Source organism: Sebastes fasciatus, chromosome 6 (genome assembly GCF_043250625.1).
Source record: "Sebastes fasciatus isolate fSebFas1 chromosome 6, fSebFas1.pri, whole genome shotgun sequence".
In the NCBI taxonomy this organism is placed as follows: Eukaryota; Metazoa; Chordata; class Actinopteri; order Perciformes; family Sebastidae; genus Sebastes; species Sebastes fasciatus.
In genome coordinates this window covers 31,880,326-31,901,227 of record NC_133800.1, presented here as the reverse complement: position 1 = coordinate 31,901,227, position 20,902 = coordinate 31,880,326, and the positions used below count along the sequence as shown (strand labels likewise).

General features: G+C 43.5%; 2 protein-coding genes across 2 annotated transcripts in view; one reads left to right on the top strand and one right to left on the bottom strand.

The window, feature by feature from the left end:
• Positions 1-20,902, top strand: part of LOC141769828 (rho guanine nucleotide exchange factor 28-like) — a 186,254-nt gene that overhangs the window by 42,279 nt on the left and 123,073 nt on the right. The window lies entirely within an intron of this gene.
• Positions 1,685-17,215, bottom strand: hic2 (hypermethylated in cancer 2). The gene is made up of 2 exons (XM_074639260.1): positions 17,074-17,215; positions 1,685-6,420 (listed from the first exon to the last, which is right to left on the bottom strand). Exon 2 carries the CDS (start codon positions 6,348-6,350, stop codon positions 4,623-4,625), a length of 1,728 nt encoding a protein of 575 aa, XP_074495361.1. The 5' UTR covers positions 6,351-6,420; positions 17,074-17,215; the 3' UTR covers positions 1,685-4,622.

The window sequence follows — 20,902 nt, the reverse complement described above, 5'->3', positions numbered from 1 at the left end:
AACACTGCATAATGATATGATACTTCAACAAACACACAGGAACAATGATGAGGTAAGAAGAGAAAGACGAGGAGTAAACCGTCAAGTTAAATGGGGAACTGATATGAGAGCGCCCGGGCCTTCCCAGAGGCTTTGAAAAACATACAAAGTGCACTTAGTAAAGCTATCTCACCCAACGTTTTCTAAAAATCCTCCCAACTAATAGACACTAAAAACACGTACGTCACGTAGAAGAGAAAGAAGAAGTGGTTTTTAAGACAAGAAATGTAACAATGGTCACGAGAACGCCGTACCGTTCAGCGGAGAGAAGTGTCGGTTATGTGCATGTTTCTGCTGTGTGAGTGTTATGTATTTATTTTTTTAAATGGCAGCAGCATGGCAACACCCAGGGAGAGCGAGCTTGAGAAGATACAGTAGCCTCCGTTCTGCACAGGCAGGTCACAGCATCCCGCCTGTGTCCACAGACACCACACAACAAGGGGTTAAAGTTCAACTCCCCCATAGTGTGCGGTCATTCAGTGAGGACACCAGAACACACGGGCACAAAAAAACACCCATCGTGAGTCACATGAAATCAAAACCCCTTACAGACTGTCAGGTGTAACTGAGAAAGAAGATATTAAATGCCATTTTTTTTTCTTTGAGTTGGAAAAAAATAAAATCTCCCACAAAAAAAAAAAGTTCACAGATTGTGGTTAATGGCTATGTTTTGTGTCTCGTTTTTGATTCTCAGCTTGAAATCCTCAAAACAACAAAAAAAAAAAAAAGGGGGTCCTGCCTCCGCCTCAGTCTCACACACTGAGCAAATTCTTTGCAGAGGTGAGGGCAGGACCAGAAATAAATACATTCATCACTGACAATAGACATTTGATAAAAAAAGAACACTGTCAATAAGTGTTTGCACCAACTTTGTAGGAGGCCCGGCCGGACAGAGGTTTGTGCTGCTTTATACCCACAGAACACAGGCAGCGAACGAAAAAAAAAATATCATAAAAAGCAGAAAAACATTCACAGTTAAGACTACCAGTTAAGCCTGTTTACATGCAGTGAACAAATCAAAGCTACATTCTCCAGATAGGTTTCAAGAACCGCCAGCATGAGAAGAGAGGTCACTAAAACTAACCCACAGCCCGCTCCTACACACGATAAGAGACCCAAGCAGCGGAGGTAATGCTCAAGTGCATTTTGGGTAAACAGAGAAAACTGAGCTAAAGACCCTGACTAACAATGCCTTTTGATTAATACGTCAAGGACGCACTGCCCACCCCCCAATCTCCGCGCTCCCATCTGAAGACAGGCCAGAGGGCAGGGGGGACCGGGGCGCAGGGTCACCCCAAAGCCAGCTGGCAGAGAGGAGGGCGGGGGGGTTCCCCAGGTTCCCCTAAACCACACACCCCTCCCCTTCATTGAATATGCAGCAGTTCACCCCATGTTTGACGCTATGCTTTTGTTTTGGCAGCAACCTCTGTGGAAAAGCATCTTTTCAAAATAATAAAAATAGAAATAAAAAAAATCACGTCTCTGACCGGCCGAGCCTCGACTGAGGTCTGTAAAACTGTAAAAGTTTATGTAAACAATGAGATAAATACATATGTTTCTTTTTAGAGCCACACATGGTTCCATAATCATTCAAATGTGCTTTGGTTTAAAAAATAGTTTGTGGATTTTGGGTATGAGCTTTTTCTTTTTTCTTCTTCTTCTTCTTCTTAAGTTCTTTGTACAACTTTGCAACTATTTCTGAACATACTGTGTCGCTAACTAAAAATGTAGACTTGTTTCGAGCTGCCTCGCCTTTGTCAAGGCTCTTTGTGTTAGTTGAAAAAAGTAGTACCCCCCTGTTTTGTCTTAAATATGAAACTAGTGTTTTGCTTTTCCCATGATTAAAATACAGAGAAATCGATACAATACTATGTCTTACAAATGTAGCTGAGAGTCTGCATTCACAGATGCGGAACAATCCCTGAAGTATTTGAATAGTAGTAGTACTAGTAGTAGTAGTAGTAGTAATAGTAGTAGTATGGTCACAGTTTGGAGTTCGTAGTTTTTTTTTCTTCGTTATGTCAAACAAGCAAGCATTCAAATGCAAAGTCTTTTTGCAGAGATGGCTAGAGATCTTGATGTACAAAAACACCGTTTTGCATGACAGACATTACGCTGTACTGCAGTAAGTGCTGACAAGTACAATAACGTTTGAAGGCAATGCATTGTGGACTCCCTCTTAAGCTGGGAGAGGTCACAAGCAACAGTGGATCAGGCGATAAATAACATGTTTGTGGTTTGGGTTGGGGGGGGGGGGGGGAGTGTGAAAAATTCATAGATGTACCATGCAATCACTAAACAGCAACTGCTTAAAACAGCAAAAGACACCAACATCCAACATAACCAAGTAACAACTCTGGGAGTCCAGGACGCAGGTACCTTAAAACGGTAGTGATGTTTGTGTAACTGTAGCTGCATCCCTATGAGAACAAACATTTCACGAGGACGAAAGAGGAATAAAAATTAAAAAAACAAAAATCAAGAAGACAGAACATAATAGAGGAATGCCTATACCAAAAACTTGTAGTGAAGGTTCATGCTCCACAGTGTAACTGCTGAGAGGAAGATACACTGGACAGACAACAGAGGGGGCATTCCCATCTTATGGTTGCTTACGATGAGGTAAAGCTTTGGAGGTTTAAAATAATTTAAAATGTGATATAATGGAATACAATCAGAAACAAAAAAGGAGACCGATGAGTTTGTCCGGCTGTCCAGTGCATCTCTGCTTCTCCCTTCTTATTACAAGCTTTCACAAGTCTGGCTCAAAAAAATAAACTAACAAGCAACTTGAACTTCACATTAAAAATTCTGATTATAATTCCTATCTTTTTTTTCTTTTTCTTTTTTTGGTCTGAACAGAACACATACAATGTCATCAAGTCCTGTTTTTAAAGTCAGGGAATATAAAGTGATAAGGACTCTGGATACAAACAAAAAAAGAAAAGAAACCAAAAACATGTTCGGGGGGGAACACGTTTTTTCTTTTTAAAAAAAACTTTACCATTTTTGTCGTCAGGTGGTAAAGTTTAAATTATACCGGCCCACCAATCAGCACAAGCTTTTCCTTGCAAAAAAACACAAGAACCTTTCTCAGTCTCAGAGTCATTGGCCAAAACTCCATCAAAAGAGTGGATTTCTTTGTCTGGGACTTAGAATATAATTCATAAATTTGTTTTATACAGCAAAAAAAGAAATTAAAAAGTGAAATAATTTAGTATGCTATATATCTTAAGTACATCTTTTTTTTTAAAAACTTTGGTTATGAACTTGTCTAGCAATGTTAGTTAGCTCTGTTCTCCTCAACATTCATAAGATCTTTGGAACACTATACATCTAAACTAACCACTATTTGCTCCAGGCGGGAAGCTACAGTACACTTTGAGGCGGCGCCACGCTGAGCAGGGCGCCCGAAAAAAAAGCTATATTTGACAAGTAAAAACAACAGCTAAAAACAATATTAATGTGTAAAATCTATGAGCATTAAAAACCTGTGTTGAGAGATGGGCAGGTTAAAGCATCAGGTGAAACGTTACCATAATCTACACACTTTTTACAATTAATTACATAGGAACTAATCAACATAGTAAGAGTAATCAGAGGTAGCGAGGTCACAAGCCTATATATAAATAGACTTTTCTTTTTTTTTCTGAGGGGAGGAAAGCTATACAGACAAAAAAATAAACGTACCCACTGAACATGTTCAGTCTAAAACACCCTCTCCTTAAACTACCCGCCCCGCCCCAACCCAAATCCCTCCCCTCCACAAGAAAAATCCCAAAGACTTTCCAGTTTAAACATTCACTGAAACATTACAAGTTCTTTAAGTAAATCAAGTACCTCATCTTTCCAACCAGGATACATTCCTGGGTGCAGGCAAAAACCGAAAACAATGAAAATCCTCCCTATGCTACTGTGACCAGCTGTAGAGAGGACTTTGTGGTCTGTAAAACTAATCCAATGTCATCCCACCGTTTCTTTCAGGACTTTCAGTTTAAAGCATGGAGATGGTCCCAAACCCAGTTACCCCTCCTCTTACATACAGATCCCCATCACCAACACAACAAAGGATATAAAGCTGTCAGGGTTAAAAATCATCTTTTTGCTGAATTATTGCCAGTATTGTTTGCACGGGTTTTTGGTCAAAATAGCACTGGAGTACAGAGGGGACTCTGGAGTTTGAGTCAGTTTGAGGAACAATCTGAAAGACTCAAAAGGTAGAAGAGAGAAAGGCTGCTGAGGGGGGATGAGGTGAGGGGGCTTGACTTTACATCGGTAGCCACATTCACATTTGACAGAAGTCGTGCCACTCCACCATGGCTTTGTGACTTTGGAGAGAGACAGGAGTCCCTCTAGAACTCCTGAGAGGTGAGCAGACGTCTTTTGATATAAATGATGACACGATCCTTGCATCAACAAGTTCCCAGCGTCACCAAAAGCCCACCGCGGCCGGGGCATCGTCGTAAACTGGAATTCATATGAAGAACTGTGAGCGTGTGGATGTGCGTTTCTTTGCTGTTGAGATGGAAAAAAAGGTATTTTTTTTGTTTTCTATTTCCAGAGTTCTTTGGCTTGATGCGTTTCTAAGAGGGCGAGGTGTGCATTCTCAGGTGACTGATGAGGTTGCGCTGCTGGGTAAACTTCCCCCCGCATAGCTGGCATTCGTACGGCTTCTCCCCGGAGTGGACGCGCATGTGCTCTGTCAGACGGTACTGGCGCGTGAAGCGCATGCCGCACTCTTCGCACGCGAACGGCTTGAGGCCCAGGTGGCTGCGCATGTGGCGCGTCATGGTGCCCCTCTGGGTGAACATCTTGCCGCAAATGTTGCAGGGGAACGGCCTGGTCAGCCAATGGCTCTTTTCGTGTTGCCTCAGCGTCGCCGGGTCTTTGTAGCTCTTACTGCAGACCGTACACTTGAACGGACGCGCCTCGGAGCCAAAGTTGGAAGGACCCACGGGGGCGGAGAGGTCCTCTGCCTCCTCCTCGTCTTCCTCTTTCACGAAGGTCCCTCCCTCCTCTTTGATGTAGAGCTCGTCCTCATTGTGCGTCTCCACGTGAGCGTTGAGCTGCTCAGAGCTGGGGAAGCCCTTACCACAGGGAATGCACACGTAGAGGTTGTCTCCGAATGCTGGCTCGAAACCTTCCTGCCGGTACACGTAGTTGGCGCTGTGTCCCCCTCCTGTTCCTCCTCCTCCTCCGCCTCCTGCACTCTCTCCGTCACTTTGCCCGCTCTCATCGGTGTGCTCCTGGCCGTTCTCTCCGCCTTCTTCCTCCTCTTTACACTGGAAGGACTGGTCAGAGGAGCGGCCGTCTTTAGGACCCACGATCACCCCGTTAACCAGGGGTCTGTCGTGATCTTCAGACTTCAACCCTGACGCCTCTCTCTTGGGCCACTCGTTCTTGCGAGCGCCCTGCCGGGATTTCTTCTGTGGTGGGGGGCCATCGGGCGGGTTTTGGGTTTCCTCTGACGCTTTAGAGGAGGAGTTGAGATCCGGGGTCTCTGAGCCGGTGTCTCCACCTGGTAGGGTGGTAGAGGAGTCATCCAGTGAGGCACTGTTGGTTGTGGATACTGAGGCAGATTGAGGGGACTCTTGGGAGTTGCTGTGTGGGCTGAGGGCATCCATGGCTGTGCCCGCAGAGGGAGGGCTCTTCTTGGACAGGTCTAGTCCGAGGTCTGGCTCCCCAGCACTTCCTCCGCTGCTGAGGTTACCGTTACTGCTGCCGTTCCCCCCGTTGCCGTTCCTCCCAGAGCTGCCGACAAACATTTCATCGTCTGAGAGCTTCTCCCGAAGGCCTTCATCTGGCTGTGGCTGGTCGGCGTCGGAGGGGGTCGGAGGATAGTGGTTTTTGGGGCCAGCAGGGGTGGAAGTGGAAAGGCGCTGGTTGTTGAGGCGTAAGCGGCTGAGGGGACCTGGAGTGGAGGGTTTACCTGGCAGGGGTTTCCCACCACTGCGCTTGAGCTTCTTTCTGCACAGAGCAGCGAGGTCGTGGAGCTGGAGGTAGCTGGCTGCGGTTAAGAGGGCACTGAAGTTCTGCTCGCTGCTCTGTTCCGACGAGGACAGGAGCTTCCCGGTGTAGATGAAGTCCAGAACTTGTCTGAATACAGAGGGGTTGACCATCTCTGTGTCGAGGTTAATGAGGTTATCGTGGAGGACCAAAGATTTGAAGTAGATGCTGCTCGCCGCCAGGATGTTCTTGTGGGCGCGGAAGAGTGCATTCTCCACCACGATGATGACATCACACAGGAAGCCCTTGGCTCTCTGCTGGTTGAGTTGCAGCAGCAGTTGTTTGGCATGATTTGGCAGTTCCATTTCCACCTTCCTTCTTTCTCTCTCGCTCTCTCTCTCTCTCTCTCTCTTCCTACACGAGCACCACCTGAAGCTGGAAGAAACAAAATGAAAAAGGCGGTTAGTTTTACGTTTTAGATAAGAAGAAATAGACTGATATCATGATAAATGATTGTTCAATACATTGTGTAAGCCAGAGTAAATACATGAATTTGAGTAGTGGTCTTTATAGAGGACCTATTATGCTTTGGTCAACTGAACCAAATTCTTTGGACTCCACTCCAGCTCCGCTCTAACTAGCTTTGTTCGAAAGCGTGCCAAACTTATGTAAATGTGTTGCTTGGTGAAATCATCACGTTACGGAAAAAAGGCGGGACTTCAAGCGAGGCGTTTCAGGCAGTTCAGCAGCAGTGTTTCTGTGGGGGGAGAGTAACTCCCATTGGCGTGGACTTTGGGATTTGTAACTTTACAGACCTTTTACATGCACAATAAACTATATAAACACACTAATGGAAAGAGAAAAAGAACAAAAGCATAATAGGTCCTCTTTAACAGAGCACACAAAATGTTTCCACATTCAGGTTGAGAAAAAGCCCAAAAATGTTGACCATGTGTTTTACTAGCTAGTTGTACTGAAGGAGCTTGCATTGTTGAAACGTTTTGTGCAAGCTTGGTTTCATTTCTACTTTAAGTAGGATTCAAATTTTATACAAATACTGCTTTTTATGTCTGACACATCTAACAATCAAACTGCATGTGTTGCAGACTCCCCACAGTGAGTACATCAATCTGAGCTTTTAGCTCTGACGGGAAAATGAGTGATTAGTGATTATGCGTGCGTAATCACACGTCATCTTAGAAACTGGAACCCTTCCCTTCCTCTCAACTTCCTTTTTAAACGAATTGCAACCCAACGTGGATCGGGTTCTGATACACATTGCCACTGTTCTCTGGCACAAAGGCCAGACGGGCGGAGAAGAAGAAAGGGTAAAGTAATCACTTTTCTAAGGTGCCTCCCCCTCAGCTTCTCTTCAGTATCTCCGCGGAGCAACTCTAGTTTCGGTGGGGTGCCCTCTTTGGAAACTCGGCTCGCTCTGGCCTCCATTAGGTCATGGTAATGTCAGCCCTGCCCTATTGTCTGGGGGTGGGGGGGGGGTCGGTGCCACAGCAGGGCCGGGGGGAGGGATTAGGTGACACCTGAGCAGGTAAAACTACACAGGAGCTAGGGCAGAGGAGGTGGGGGGGAGGGGGGGGAGCGAGGGTGTGGCTCAAAGACGAGGACAGCAACACCTGATCCTCCAGAGAGGCCCTCATTTATGGAATTAGGGCAGATGAATCTCATTCAGCGTTAAACTACATATTGATGACCTAGCGGTGCTCTACTTCTAGTCCGACACTGAACTGAAAACACACATTTTGTAATGTAACTGCAGTAGATGCAAAGAGGCGATCCACAGCTCAGGTGTGATGTAACAGTGGCAGTGTGCTTTAGTTGAAGCAGCAGGGTGTGTCCTTGACTCATGTTTAACATGTTCTTAAAGCCTCTGGGGCATGCTGGGAAAACGGACACACATCTTTAATGCCCCCCACCCCCCTGATCAGAGCAGGGTATATATCGTATTACAGGAGATTAAATGGTAATGCGGAGAAAATGCTTAACTCGAGCCATAAATACATGTGAAAATGTGCCATTTCAACCCAGTGCCAACCGAGAGATTTACTGAAAGTCGTGTTTCATAATACGCGAGCAGGAGAGAAGGGAGCAGTTCCTAAACTCAGCTGGAGGGATAGAAGCACCAAGCGTGAAAGCAAAGACACATGACTGAGCTGTGTTTCTAAAAAAACAACAACTCTGGAATAAGGAAATTCACACAAATGTATTAGGCAAAAAATCACAGAACCGAGGACAGCTGCTACAGGCTGTTTCCAATACTTTTGAATGCATACTAATGAAGACCAGCTGCATGAAGATAACAAATGTAGAGCACAAGCCCTCATGAAGTGCACCTGGCTTTAAAGCAAATTTTACATAGTGGTCAAACCGCAGTACTACAACCTCTGTGTCCGTCACGTGATGCCATTGGGCCCAAAAAGACTTTTCCCGTAGACTTACATGAGGAAAAAGACGTATGAATATCATCATTTTTTGAGGCAAATCAACTTGAACGAACACTTGAATAGCCCTTATTTAAATCATTAGGTCGTAAAAGTTGTAAAATGCACTAATAGCTTCCTCCATTGATGTGAATGAGACCCGGTCGAAGGCTGGAGCGGGGATGTGTGTTTGCTCTACGGGCCCAATGGATGCGGAAGATCACCGGATGATCCGTGTAATTCTATACCCAGAAGTCAAGCTTTTTTTTTTTGCTTCATAGCAACTTTCGACTGGAATGAACGGAGCTCCGCCTCGAAAGCTGTATCCAGTTCTCTTAATACATCCATCCACGAGTTTAGCATCGCCACAAATTTAGTCATCTGTTCCTTTTAACCAGTCAGTTTTTAGCTACACTTCCTCGAGGAATGTGAAATTTCCAGCACAATAATGACACTTTGAAACAAAGCCTCGAGTCTACTGGCCAAGACCCTGCAGTTATACGCTCTATAATCACTCTACACACATACTGATGAGGGAATAACTCACATAACAACCTCAAACTACCACAGAAGAAGGTGACAATATATATATTTGTTAGGTCTGGATGATAAGCACGACTAAATAATCTATTACATTACAACAGGGTGAGAATTGTAAGCTGGAGTCGGCTGGCTGATGTATCTCTGTTGGAACAGTCAGACCTGCTGATACAATCAGCTGGAGTGATCATTACTCTCAGGTCCAGGCCTGGGCTTGCCTCCTCTGCTTTGACACTTCTACTCTTCTTCTTCTTCTTCTTCTTGTTCTTCCCCTCCCCCGTCTCTCCTCTGCTCCTCTCTCTCTCTCTCTCTCTCTATCCTCCCACCCTCACCAGCCTCTCACCGGGCATGCAGACACATCCCAGGAACCAGCTCGCTGTCCCCCAACGTGAATTATAATGAGCTATTCTGGAATACATAACCCAGATCTGCAGCTAATCGCAGAGTGTGCTACAAGGGTGTGTGTGTGTGTGTGTGTGTGTGTGTGTGTGTGGTGCTCAGCCCTGCAGGCGGTAATGGAGGAGAGGGCTGCTGGAGAAAGAAGGGCCTCTGCTATGATGCCAGCCAGGAAGCCATATATCAGTCAAGTCTCTCTCTTAACATACACACACACCTCTGCGGGCTTTATGGGGGGGATTCAAGAAGCTTTTCCAGCAGGCCGACATAAAAAGGGGGCTGGGCTCGGAGCAGAGAAGCCAGCTCAGGAGAAGAAAAAAAAAAAAAGAGAGAGCCCTCCCCCTCCTCTTCTCATCCCTCGCTCTCTCTCTCTCTCCTCCCCCCATCACCCACACCACTGCTACCCTCTCCCCCTGGCCCCTCCAGAGCTGTGCTGTGCTGTGCCGGCTGGATTCCAGGGAGCTGCTAATGGATTACGGCTGATCTATATGCAGCTAGGGTGGGACACGTGTAGGCCCAGCTCCCCTTCCAATGGTGCTGCCCAGGAAAGCAGGCTTAATACCACGGGAGGCACAATCATGGCAGCTCCATCTCTGAGTGCATGGCACATTTTCATTTCCTACACAGCTTCGCAGTTACGGTGTAAAGTCTGGGATGGATGAGCCATTAGAAAGATGACTCTACTAGAGCAGCTAGAACGGGGTTTCCAGTATGCAGCATGACTAGTTCACATGGATAATGTTACGTAGCTGGCAAGCAGCGTTTCCTGCAGGGTTGGATCCCGGTGTTTTTTAAGCCCTCCGCGAAAAGGCTGGCAGGGAGGTTGAGAGATGGCAAAATAGCTGGTCATGAAGGCCGTGAGAAACAATACTCACTCTGACCAAATATGGCACCACATACCAGTCGAATACTGAGCTCTGGGCTCGGACTGCAGGGTGACCAGGGTAGACGTTGCCCTTCAGGCACCGGCACGGGATCAGCTTACCTTGCCTGCAGTGTTAACCTTTTCAAAAACTGACTGCGGCTTAATGATAGAGGGGGAAACCACATTTTTTTTAAAAAAACTATACTGCTTAGCTTCAACCTTCAGGAGCCTGCTGGTGAGGAGCTGAGCAGACAGCGGTGTTTACACAGACATGATCAGGATAACATATCCGTGTGTTGATCCACGAGAGAACGTAAACTGGAGCGTCAAAGTGCTCCCCCAGCGGCGAATGAGTCTCCTCTAAATTAAACTGGTTACACCAGTGATCTGATGGTGATGGTGTCTGTCATTGCATCCTTTTTTTCTCCCAAAGAGTTTATGGATTAAACCGCGAGCTAGTAAACCTTTCAGAGGCGGTGTGTTGTGGCTACTGAGAGAGAGAGCGGTTGGTGGGCTGTGGCACTAATCTCCTGAACGGAGGGTAGAGAGGCAGGAGAGAGGGCAAGAGGTGAGGCAAAGTCCTGTGGCGCAATAACAAAACACACCCTAACACTGTGAAAGGTCAACCAATAGAAAACTAGACCGATGTAGGATTTTAAAAACATATTCAACCTGGGCTTATCTTCCACGGGGGATTCCTTTAAACAGTATACAGTAATGACTTTGTAAAACTAGATGGTCACACTGCGCAGAAGACGTGCAGGTAAAAGCTGTTTGAAGCAGAGAGACAATCATGTACACGAGCAAAAAGGCCTCCCTGAGTGTGCACACTCAGTGCACTTAAACACATGCACACAGCACACACACACACACCCAGAGAGTATGCTGGTGGGCAGAGTGAGTGGGGGAGGGGTTAGGGGGGATGGTACAAAGCCAGTTTGAAATACAAACACCGAGCAACCACCTCTGAGCCATTTCAACATGGCTGACGCTGCTGCTGCTGCTGCTGCTGCATGGGTGAGGTTGATCCATGCAGGACTCGCGGGTACTGCAATTATCCGAGTTTCAGTTCTCTCCTGAGTGAAAAGGACGGCTCGCAACACAATGAGGAGATTAAACAGGACAGCTGTGCTTTTAGGCTTCCCACCCTGTATGCTCCTTTACACCTGTGTAATATGTGAGGAAACGCCATGAACGTACCTCTCATGATTTGGACATGATTTCAGTTTTAAGAAAAAAGCAGGAAATTGCATTCACCGCAGTTACCTGGTGACTGAAACACCTGCCGTTATATTCAGGTGGTCAGGAAGTAATTTCCCCCCTATGATATTTCTTTTTAATAGTGTTTTAGTGATGGATTTTTTCCTATTTTTTTCAGAGCACTTGGTTCGGGCAGGCTGTGCCGTGCATGCTGTGTGCATGTTTTAATAATCTACTGTTAAAACGTGGAATCTGGCTCACTTATCCCAGTTTTAATCAGAGTTTGGATTGGTTACAAGCACCACAGAGTGATGACGTTTCCTTTCATCATTCATTCATCTATGTATTTTAGTATATATTGTTGTATACTATGTATATATGAGTTTTGCGTAACATTACGCTTGATTATATGTGGGATACTTGGGTCGCTGGCGGTATCATGTGACTATCATGTGACCAGAGCGTTTACCTTTTAAGATGGCATCTCTGTGCAGAACTCTGAAGAAGAGTTTGTGCTCGAAAAGTCACTACTAAGATGTGCCAAGAAATTGCACTTAAAAAAGGGAGCTACGGCGTGCGGACCTTCTTCTATGTTTTCCCTTTCATCCTTTCAGAAATACTTTCCCTGTCTGAAGGCTTTGTCGTGCACATAAGTAAAAAAAAAAAAACCTTTAGAAATAGTGTATACATGGCAAAGAAATGAAGTCTAATGCTTTTTGCATTGAAATTCTAAACAAGCCGCGGAGTGATGCATCGAGTGCAGTCCTGTGGTGCCACAGAGAGAAGAATATTCAGGGTTATGTGAAGCAGGGACTACAGAGGGTGAAATAAGAAGTGAAATCACCAGCTGTGGTCTGTCCTTGGAATAAAAAACCTGCCTATATTTGTGTCTCCATGGCAAATGGTTGAATGGCTCTGATGCAGAGCATCTACTGGAATTCTGGACGCTGATCCAATTCTGGTTATAATCTCTTCAGAAAACGCTGCAGGGGGAGACCTCCTGCTGTGCAAAAGCTCAAAAACATTAAGACACAAAAAAGGATCCATCTTGCCTTAGAGAGAGAGAGAGATGGGTTTCTGCAGATGCTAGTGAACAGGTGAATGACCCCAGTGCTGTATGGCTGAAGGGGGGGGGAGTGCATGTGTTACAGTTTCCCTACCGCGGTCTGGGCAGAACCCTTCCAATTAAGACTCATTTTCTGTCAGGCGGTTCAGCCGTGTTACAGACAAACAAGTCCTGCCCAGGGTGCAGGCGAATGAAAGGAGCCCCGTCCATTTCATCACAGGAGGGGGGCCAAAGGTTGCTGCATATTATGTACCCCATATGTACCAGTGCTGTGCAGCAAGGGAAGACTCTCTCGCTCTCTCTCCCACACACACACAAACACATGTCCACAACTCAACCTATAATCAAACCCATGGATCCATTTCTGTGTGAATTCATGCAGTTTTCTAAAGAAAACGACTTTTGCATTGGAGGATTTCCTCGCAGCAGGAAGAAGAGATTTTTTTTGAAGATTTCAATAAATTGATAAAGCAGCCACGCGACTCTTAACCTGTTTTCCTACGTCACAAAAGGTCATGAATTAATTTCTTCTGTGGCGTACGTGTCATCCACAGGTAACACTAGACGCCACAGCCGGGTCTAGAGGGAGTAACGGGTATACAAGTAGCACGCACAACCCCTTATTGTTGTGATGGTGATGGATGTAGTTGCCTAACCTGGGCAGGATCCCCTCCCTTTTATATTAAAGTTACATGGCAAACTCCCATTAAAAAAATTAGCCCAACTTTAATTACCGGCATGGAACAATTTAATGTCATAATTAAACAGGTACACTAAAGGCGGAGGTCAGCAGTCATGTGCATAAAGCTGCAAACACAATACAAGAAGATAAAAGTTCTGTACCATAAAAGGCATAATGTTTATTCTCTGTTGGATTTATAGTGGCGTCTTAGGAGATTTCACTTTATGAAATGTGGAAATTGATGAGAAAAGGTGAACTGAATAAATCTAAATGACATCTTTAACACAATTAGGTGTGCAGAGGTTGGTCTGAATACTTCCCTTAGCAACTGTAACCGACAAGAACCAGGAAGCAACAACATAATGGGAGCAGGTTGAATTAACGGCAGTGCACGGCCTTCCAAATGCCTCAGTGAATACATTTCTTTTGCTTCGGCTTCCGACAATTTCATGTAACAAAATTAATAAATAACTTAAATACTAACAAAACAATAGACATTTAAAGAACTAAAAACTATGTTTTGACATACAGATGACCACCTGAATAGGTGTTCTTTGTTGAGATAAAAGAATATATAGAGATTTGTTAGATGGAGATTAACAAACAAGTATTTAACTAAAAGAAAAACAGTGCAGAGTTACTATTCTCTCTCTCTGTCTCTGTGTCTTTGGGTTTATTAGAGTATCTGTGTCCTCTGTGCTGTATTGTATTGTGTGGCTCAGTTGCTGCATCCAAAGTGCCCCCTGCAGTAATTAAATAAAGACAGAGACTTTCACTGAGGCTCCCAGCGGTACTGGCACCCACACATTCAGTATCCTACTGTGTACTCTCGCCAGAAGTGAAGCAATCAACCCCTCCACTAACAAGCGAGCATATGATTGGTATGATAAAGTGACCTCTGTGTTGAGAGAATGAACTTTGTTGATGAGATAAACCCCCACCTCCTGTAAAAAAGCAGCAGACCCACATGACCTGGAGCCTAATGCTTCAGCTGAGGACAGAGGGCATGTTGGGTAAGGAGGGACCCTGTATGGTCCAAGGTTTTACAGAGCTGCCACCCCCCTTCCTTCCTCCCTCCTCCTCCTCCTCCTCCTGCAGCCTTTAAACACTGCATAACCTTCTGGCTATCAGCACTACATTCCACAGACTGTTTCTTCTTCTTCTTACAGAACAACAACAACCCTGCCCCGAGGTGCTTCAGCCGCCGCTGCACCAACCAACCAACCAACCGAACTGCCCTCCAACAGAACAGAACAGAACAGACAGATCCGTATATGCCGTAGATACGACAGCCAAGCACAATCTATAAGTCCTGGCCTAACATGTCAGCAGAACATATAGCCTAAGTAGCCTTACTGCATTGTGCTGCTGCCCACACACGCCACTATAAGCCACGATCACAATGTACACAGGATACTGTGTGTGTGTGTGTGTGTGTGAGTGTGTGTGTTGAGGAGGGACAAGTAGGGTGAGGCAAGACCAACCGGCCCGATCATGAGGCACACACACACACACACACACACACACACACACACACACATATAGGGGCCTCAAATTACCCTGCAGGCCCCCTTTGTAGTCCATAATAATCAATGAAACTACAAGTCACACTGATCAGTTGACTTTTTAAAATTTGTTTGACACTTATTACTAGATTCTAATGTATATTTGACCACAGCTACAATATGCAGATGGTTCGACTTGGTGATAAAACGACAAGTAAAAGAGTTCAACGGCCGCTTTATTAAACGTTTTGGTCAATATTTCCTTCTCATTTCTGTTTCGGTAGAGATACCAGCTTGCTAGTTATCTGCCGCAAAGCCTAAATAAAACATTTTCAGTGTAATATACAGTAATTGACCACTCCTCATTATTCTCACTCACACAACTTCTGTATAAGTTTACAAGAGACACTGTCTTTAAAATAATGGGATGGATCACATGAACTAAACGCTGTCAGTCTCCAAAGCTGTTACAGATGCAGCATTGTCATCATCAAACACTTCAGCCAGTACAGTCAGGGGCCCTAGTCCAACTTTACAAGCTTCGCTTAATACATAAAGTGTAAAATGTATTTGAGTGAACCTCGTCAAACCTTCAAAATCTTGTGCTATTCGTCTGTATTGTTGAAAAGCTCAGTTAATCACTAGGTCAAATTTTAGGCTGACAGGCAGAGCAACTGCTCACTTCTTGGGTGGGTGTAACCAGCGAATATATAGTCCTATAATCTTCATATTATAGGCTGCAGCAGCCTGTAACCCTGAGTGGGATAACAAGTTGTGAAAATAGATGGATTTTATCTTCATATTGCCCTAAAGTTGTACAACAAAACTTTCCCAAGACGAGAGTCTACACATGTCTCAGCATCTATAGAAAACTTTGCCACTTAAAAAGAAGTTTACGCCAACAACTGCCCTCGGCACAGTTCACTTTGTGTGATTAAGCAAACAAGACTATATGCAAAACCTTTTTGTCATGCAAGACAAGAACAAAAACAGGAAACAAACATAACTGATGTTGAACAAGCGAGGGCCTCTAACACTTTTTACTCAACCACAAAGAGAGACGGTATTTAAAACAAAAACTACTTTGTCAGTTATCAGTCAAGTGTCTTATCAGATCTTGTGTGCTGTGTAATTGTTCTCAGTTGAAACTAAACAAAGTAAAATAGACCTAGAGTGAAGTGGAAATGTGTTTTTTACAGAACTAAACATTTGGTTGTACAAGGGGAACCCACATTACTGACATTCCTGTGCCTTATTATCTCCATGCCCCTTGGTACTTTAACAGCACTAATCACCTGAGAGGCCGAGCTGCCTTCCCACCTGAGCACTTTACATTGTTGTATTATTAGCTACCAGGTGATTTGTTGTTTAATAATCAGATATTAAAACGCACTGATGTGGCTTTTTATGTTGCTTTTAACATAATAATAATAATGAAACACTTAAGATATCATGCAACATTGTTTCCATAAAGCAGTTTTTTGGTCACAATGTAACGTTACACCCACAGTGTAGCTGATCACAAAGATGGTCGATGTGTAGCAGTATAGCCCACCTATATAAAGACATCTACTGCATCGACAGCCTGGATACAACTCACGTTTTACAAGACAAAACCAGAAAGCAGCTGCGTCTACATTGTTTATACAAGTCAATCCTGTTAAATCATTTTAATTAGCCCTACCTAAGACCAAGGTGGCTTAACCTACATATAAACAATGGCAGGTTACATCATATGTATCGGGCTGTATCATCTTTATAATCATCAAGGTGATTGTGTAAAATACTGTGCGTAAAACCTGCAGAATCAGTTTCTTTTTACACGTTAAGTTGCTTTTTAATAACAAAGTCAATGTTATGATCACACGATCACAGATGGGATGATTTAATTGAAACCTTCAGCTCATTATGCTTCATTTTGGTAAACAATTCACTGATGTTGGGTTATAAAAATAGAGAAAATTAGAAACATTAAAGCGACGAGTCGTTTTGTGGTTCCTTTTCTGTCGCCTATAATGTGCTGCTGCTTTGCCAGCCTGGTGAATATCTGGTACACACTCGTCCCGTGGGGGCATTTGCAACATTTGCATTTGCAACATTTGCAAATTTGCAACATTTTGCAACAATTGTCGTTTATCTGCGGTTTCCAAAGTACGATGCGATAAACTAGAAGGAAATAATGCGGAGGGGTTTTTCTCGGCGTGCCAAGCAGAGCTGGTAAAGAGCCAGAAACAGGCAAACCAGCAGAGCCCCTTTTTTTGTTGGCACGACGTGGAAAAAAACACCAAACCGATCCTTGCAGCAGCAGCTGGGAGAAAAGACAAAACGCGGAGCGAAAGCAGCCCAGTTGCGCATTCACTATCCACCTTAAAATAAGAGAAATGATTTGTGATAAATACCTTATTACATCGGTAGGATCGTTCTCAAGCGTTCTTTACCATCCTCTTGCTCATCTCACAGCCTTTCAGGACGCCATGTTGCAAGCTTATGACGTTAGGCTTCCTCACCCCTGACCCACATTTGAATAGAAACCAGCCCAGAGTGCAGCAGAGAAAACATCCCACTGTGGGAGGGTTTGTGGAGGGTTTGGCCACTTTCTCAGCCACAGGACCCCTGGCAGCAATGTTACCTGCAAGATGGCAGAGAGAGAGAGACAGACAGAGGGAGGGATATATGTTCACACTGGTTGGTTAGGCCTTCTTCTTCTTCTTCTTCTTCTCCCAGCTGCACGACTCAGCCATATGCTCCTATAGCGCTCAATGCAGCTCTACTCTGCAAAAAATGTCCAGCTTTACAAGTTATTTTGCGTAATGTATTTGGCCTATAGAAGAATAATAAGAGGGAAATTGAATTTTAAAAAGCATTGTGTTCGTACAACAAAGAAGAGTATGTGTGTTTCAGTCTGTGGGGTGGATTTGTGGAATGGGTTAGGTGATGAGCACAAATATAAATCACTTTAAAAAGCTGTACAACAAAATATATTTTAGCGAGGTATAGGTTGAGGAAGAATTGTGATACGGTTTTGGTTTATATCTACTTTTTAACTCCGGATGGATATGTGGGTTGTAAATAAACTTGGGGATGCTGTTCATATATTTAATTTGGGATGTAAATAAACCTGGGATAGTTTATATATTATATTATATTATCATTCTATGATATATATGAGTTATTAGAAGAGAAGTGTGAAAGGGGTAGGGAAATATAAGTTTTACTTCTACCTATAGTCCTTTTCGGACACTTTTACTCGTTTTGTTTTTTATTATTTTGTATCTGTTTTTATTTATTTTATGTCCAAAATAAAGTCTGTCATTCATTCATTCATTCATTTATTCATTCATTCATTCATTCATTCATTCATTCATTCATAATGGCACTAATCATTGTTAATGAGAGGGCGTGGGCGAAACCTGCTGGTTTGGAGTACAGTTTCACCAAAACACAATAAAGTGTCAGAAGGCCATTAATTAACATAAAGTGGCAATGTTGATTTCATGATAGCAAATGTTCTAATCAAGTTTGAATCACAAGGTAATTAAATTATACTGTACGATTTTATTGGGTTTAAATAGAAAAGGCTCGTTCCACTGATGCACATTAAGTAATAAGATATTTTTTGCAGTGTGCACTATATTTCTTATAGAGTCTTATAGTAGACATATATGCAATTATTTAATGCGCAATCACCATAAAACTGCATCAAACCAACCCTGTTTATTCTGAAACTAGTTCATCAGTTGGACTTATGATAATAATTGTAACTTGAGACTTTAAATTTGAGTTCAAACGGATCTAAACATGATACATGGTGGAATGATTTACAGGTATCAGCAGAAAAAAGAAAGAAAGAGAGAGAGAGATGGTTCTGGTTCAAAAATTGGGCACCAGATGTGCGGAAGTGTGACGATGTGTTGGCTCCTCCTCTCAACCCAGAGGACCCACAGACCTGCCCTGAGCCAATAGGAAACAGGATGCATGATGGGGTTTCACCTACATGCCATTTACTGGACCTCTTATCAGTGACATTACTTTGATGATGGCTGCAGCAGCTCATAATGAATATTCTTGCCCATCGCCTGTGAGGTGCTGAGGAAACACAGATCGATCCAGATAGAGTATCAGTTTAATCTGCCATGCTTTATGTTTATGGCTCACATTCCACTGATATGGAGTTATATGGCTCTGTGCCAAAGTGCTCTTCTGACACGCTGTGGTTGGAGAGGAAAGTGCATCCTCTGTGTTGCATAATCGAGGTGCTTAGACGCACTGCATGTGTTTCTGTGTTATTATCACCTCTTCCTGAAGCTGAGGATCAGTCACAGAAAACAACACTATAAGGCAAACGTGATAAACCTCATAAGGATATAACAGACTATCAGTCTGGACACAGTTATTTATCCTTGTGCCAACTTTAAATGACAAAAGGTTAACATTTACTACGGCAAAAAAATCTATTTAATGAAGGTGTCAGAAATCACACCAGTGCAGTATCTGGAGAGATGGTGGAGGCTCATCAGAACATGTAATAATAAAGGTGTCGACACACTTTGTCCTTTGCATATTTCACATTTAATTGTCTCCAACAAGGAACCTTATTAATAGAATCGCAAAATAAAGACGATTAAAAGGAACATGCCTGAAGGTAATTACAAAAAGTTGGCACAGTTAAGTTTCTATGATTGATGACCTTTAATGTTTACTTATTGGAATATGTAGTATAAAAAAAAGAACAAAATACACCACAGGTTCTGTGTTCATTTGTAACTTCCATCAGTTTCTTCCTTCATTCAGACATTCAGACATTCAGACAAAGCATTTTGTGGAAAATCAATGGATCAATGGAAATAATCAGGTGTACAAACAGTCATGATGGAACATTTAGGAAAGCCTGAACTTGTCCTCGGTGATTGACAGCTGGCTGCATTAATAATGATGATAGTGATTACAGTTTGTTTCTGTTGGCATTGATTTAAACCATCCAACTATTGAAATGAAGCCGCAGGGATTGGGTGTGTAACAGTTCAAAGTGGCACAGGATAAACAAGGAGAGCGAGGTAAAGAATTTCAAGCAAGATCCAACAAAAAAAAGAACATTAACAGTACAAAGTCATAAAACGTTTGTCTAACTGCACCCCTGCAGTGTAACCCTGCATGCTTGATAACATATAAATCCGTTTTCTGCAGCAACCATAAACCTTCATAAGAAATATCAGACCAGAAGTCTCCCTCCTTCATTTTCAAGTTTAATCTGAGCCAACTGCATGGATGAAACTACTAATATCGAGCAAAATACTTTATATACAGCATGTGATAAGTCTAAAATCTGAAAACATGCCCAACTCTTAATGCTGTTTGCTCACAGCAGAAGAAGTATGACTTCTTATTAACCATAAGGTGATTCTGGGCTGGAGGGTGAATGCATAAAACATTTGGATGTGATGCATAAAATCATCTTTGGATAACACCAAGGCGCCGACACTGTGTCATCACCCTCTCACCTCCTGCTCCTCCTCCTCCTCCTGCTCTTCCACCAAGGAGAGCGAGGTAAAGGATTTCAAGCAAGATCCAACAGAAAAAAAGAACATTTAACAGTACAAAGTCATAAAACATTTGTCTAACTGTACCTCTGCAGTGTAACCGTGCATGCATGCTTGATAACATAATAAATACATTTTCTGCAGCATCTATAAGGGGATTCTGGGCTGGGGTGTGAATGCATAAAACATTTGTCTGACTGTACTTCTGCAGTGTAACCGTGCATGCTTGATAACATATAAATCAATTTTCTGCAGCATCTATAAGGTGATTTTGGGCTGGGGTGCGCGTAAAACCTTTGGACGTGATGCGTAAAACCTTTGGATGTGATGCGTAAAACCTTTCGATGTGATGCGTAAAATCATTTTTGGATAACACCAAGGCGCCGACTGCGTGTCATCACCCACTCACCTCCTGCTCCTCTTCCTTCTCCTCCAACAAGGAGAGCGAGGTAAAGAATTTCAAGCAAGAACCAACAAAAAAAAGAACATAAACAGTACAAAGTCATAAAACATTTGGCTAACTGTACCCCTGTAGTGTAACCGTGCATGCATGCTTGATAACATAATAAATCCATTTTCTGCAGCATCTAAGGTGATTCTGGGCTGGGGTGCATGCGTAAAACCTTTGGGTGTGATGCGTAAAACCTTTGGATTTGATGCGTAAAATCATTTTTGGATAACACCAAGGCGC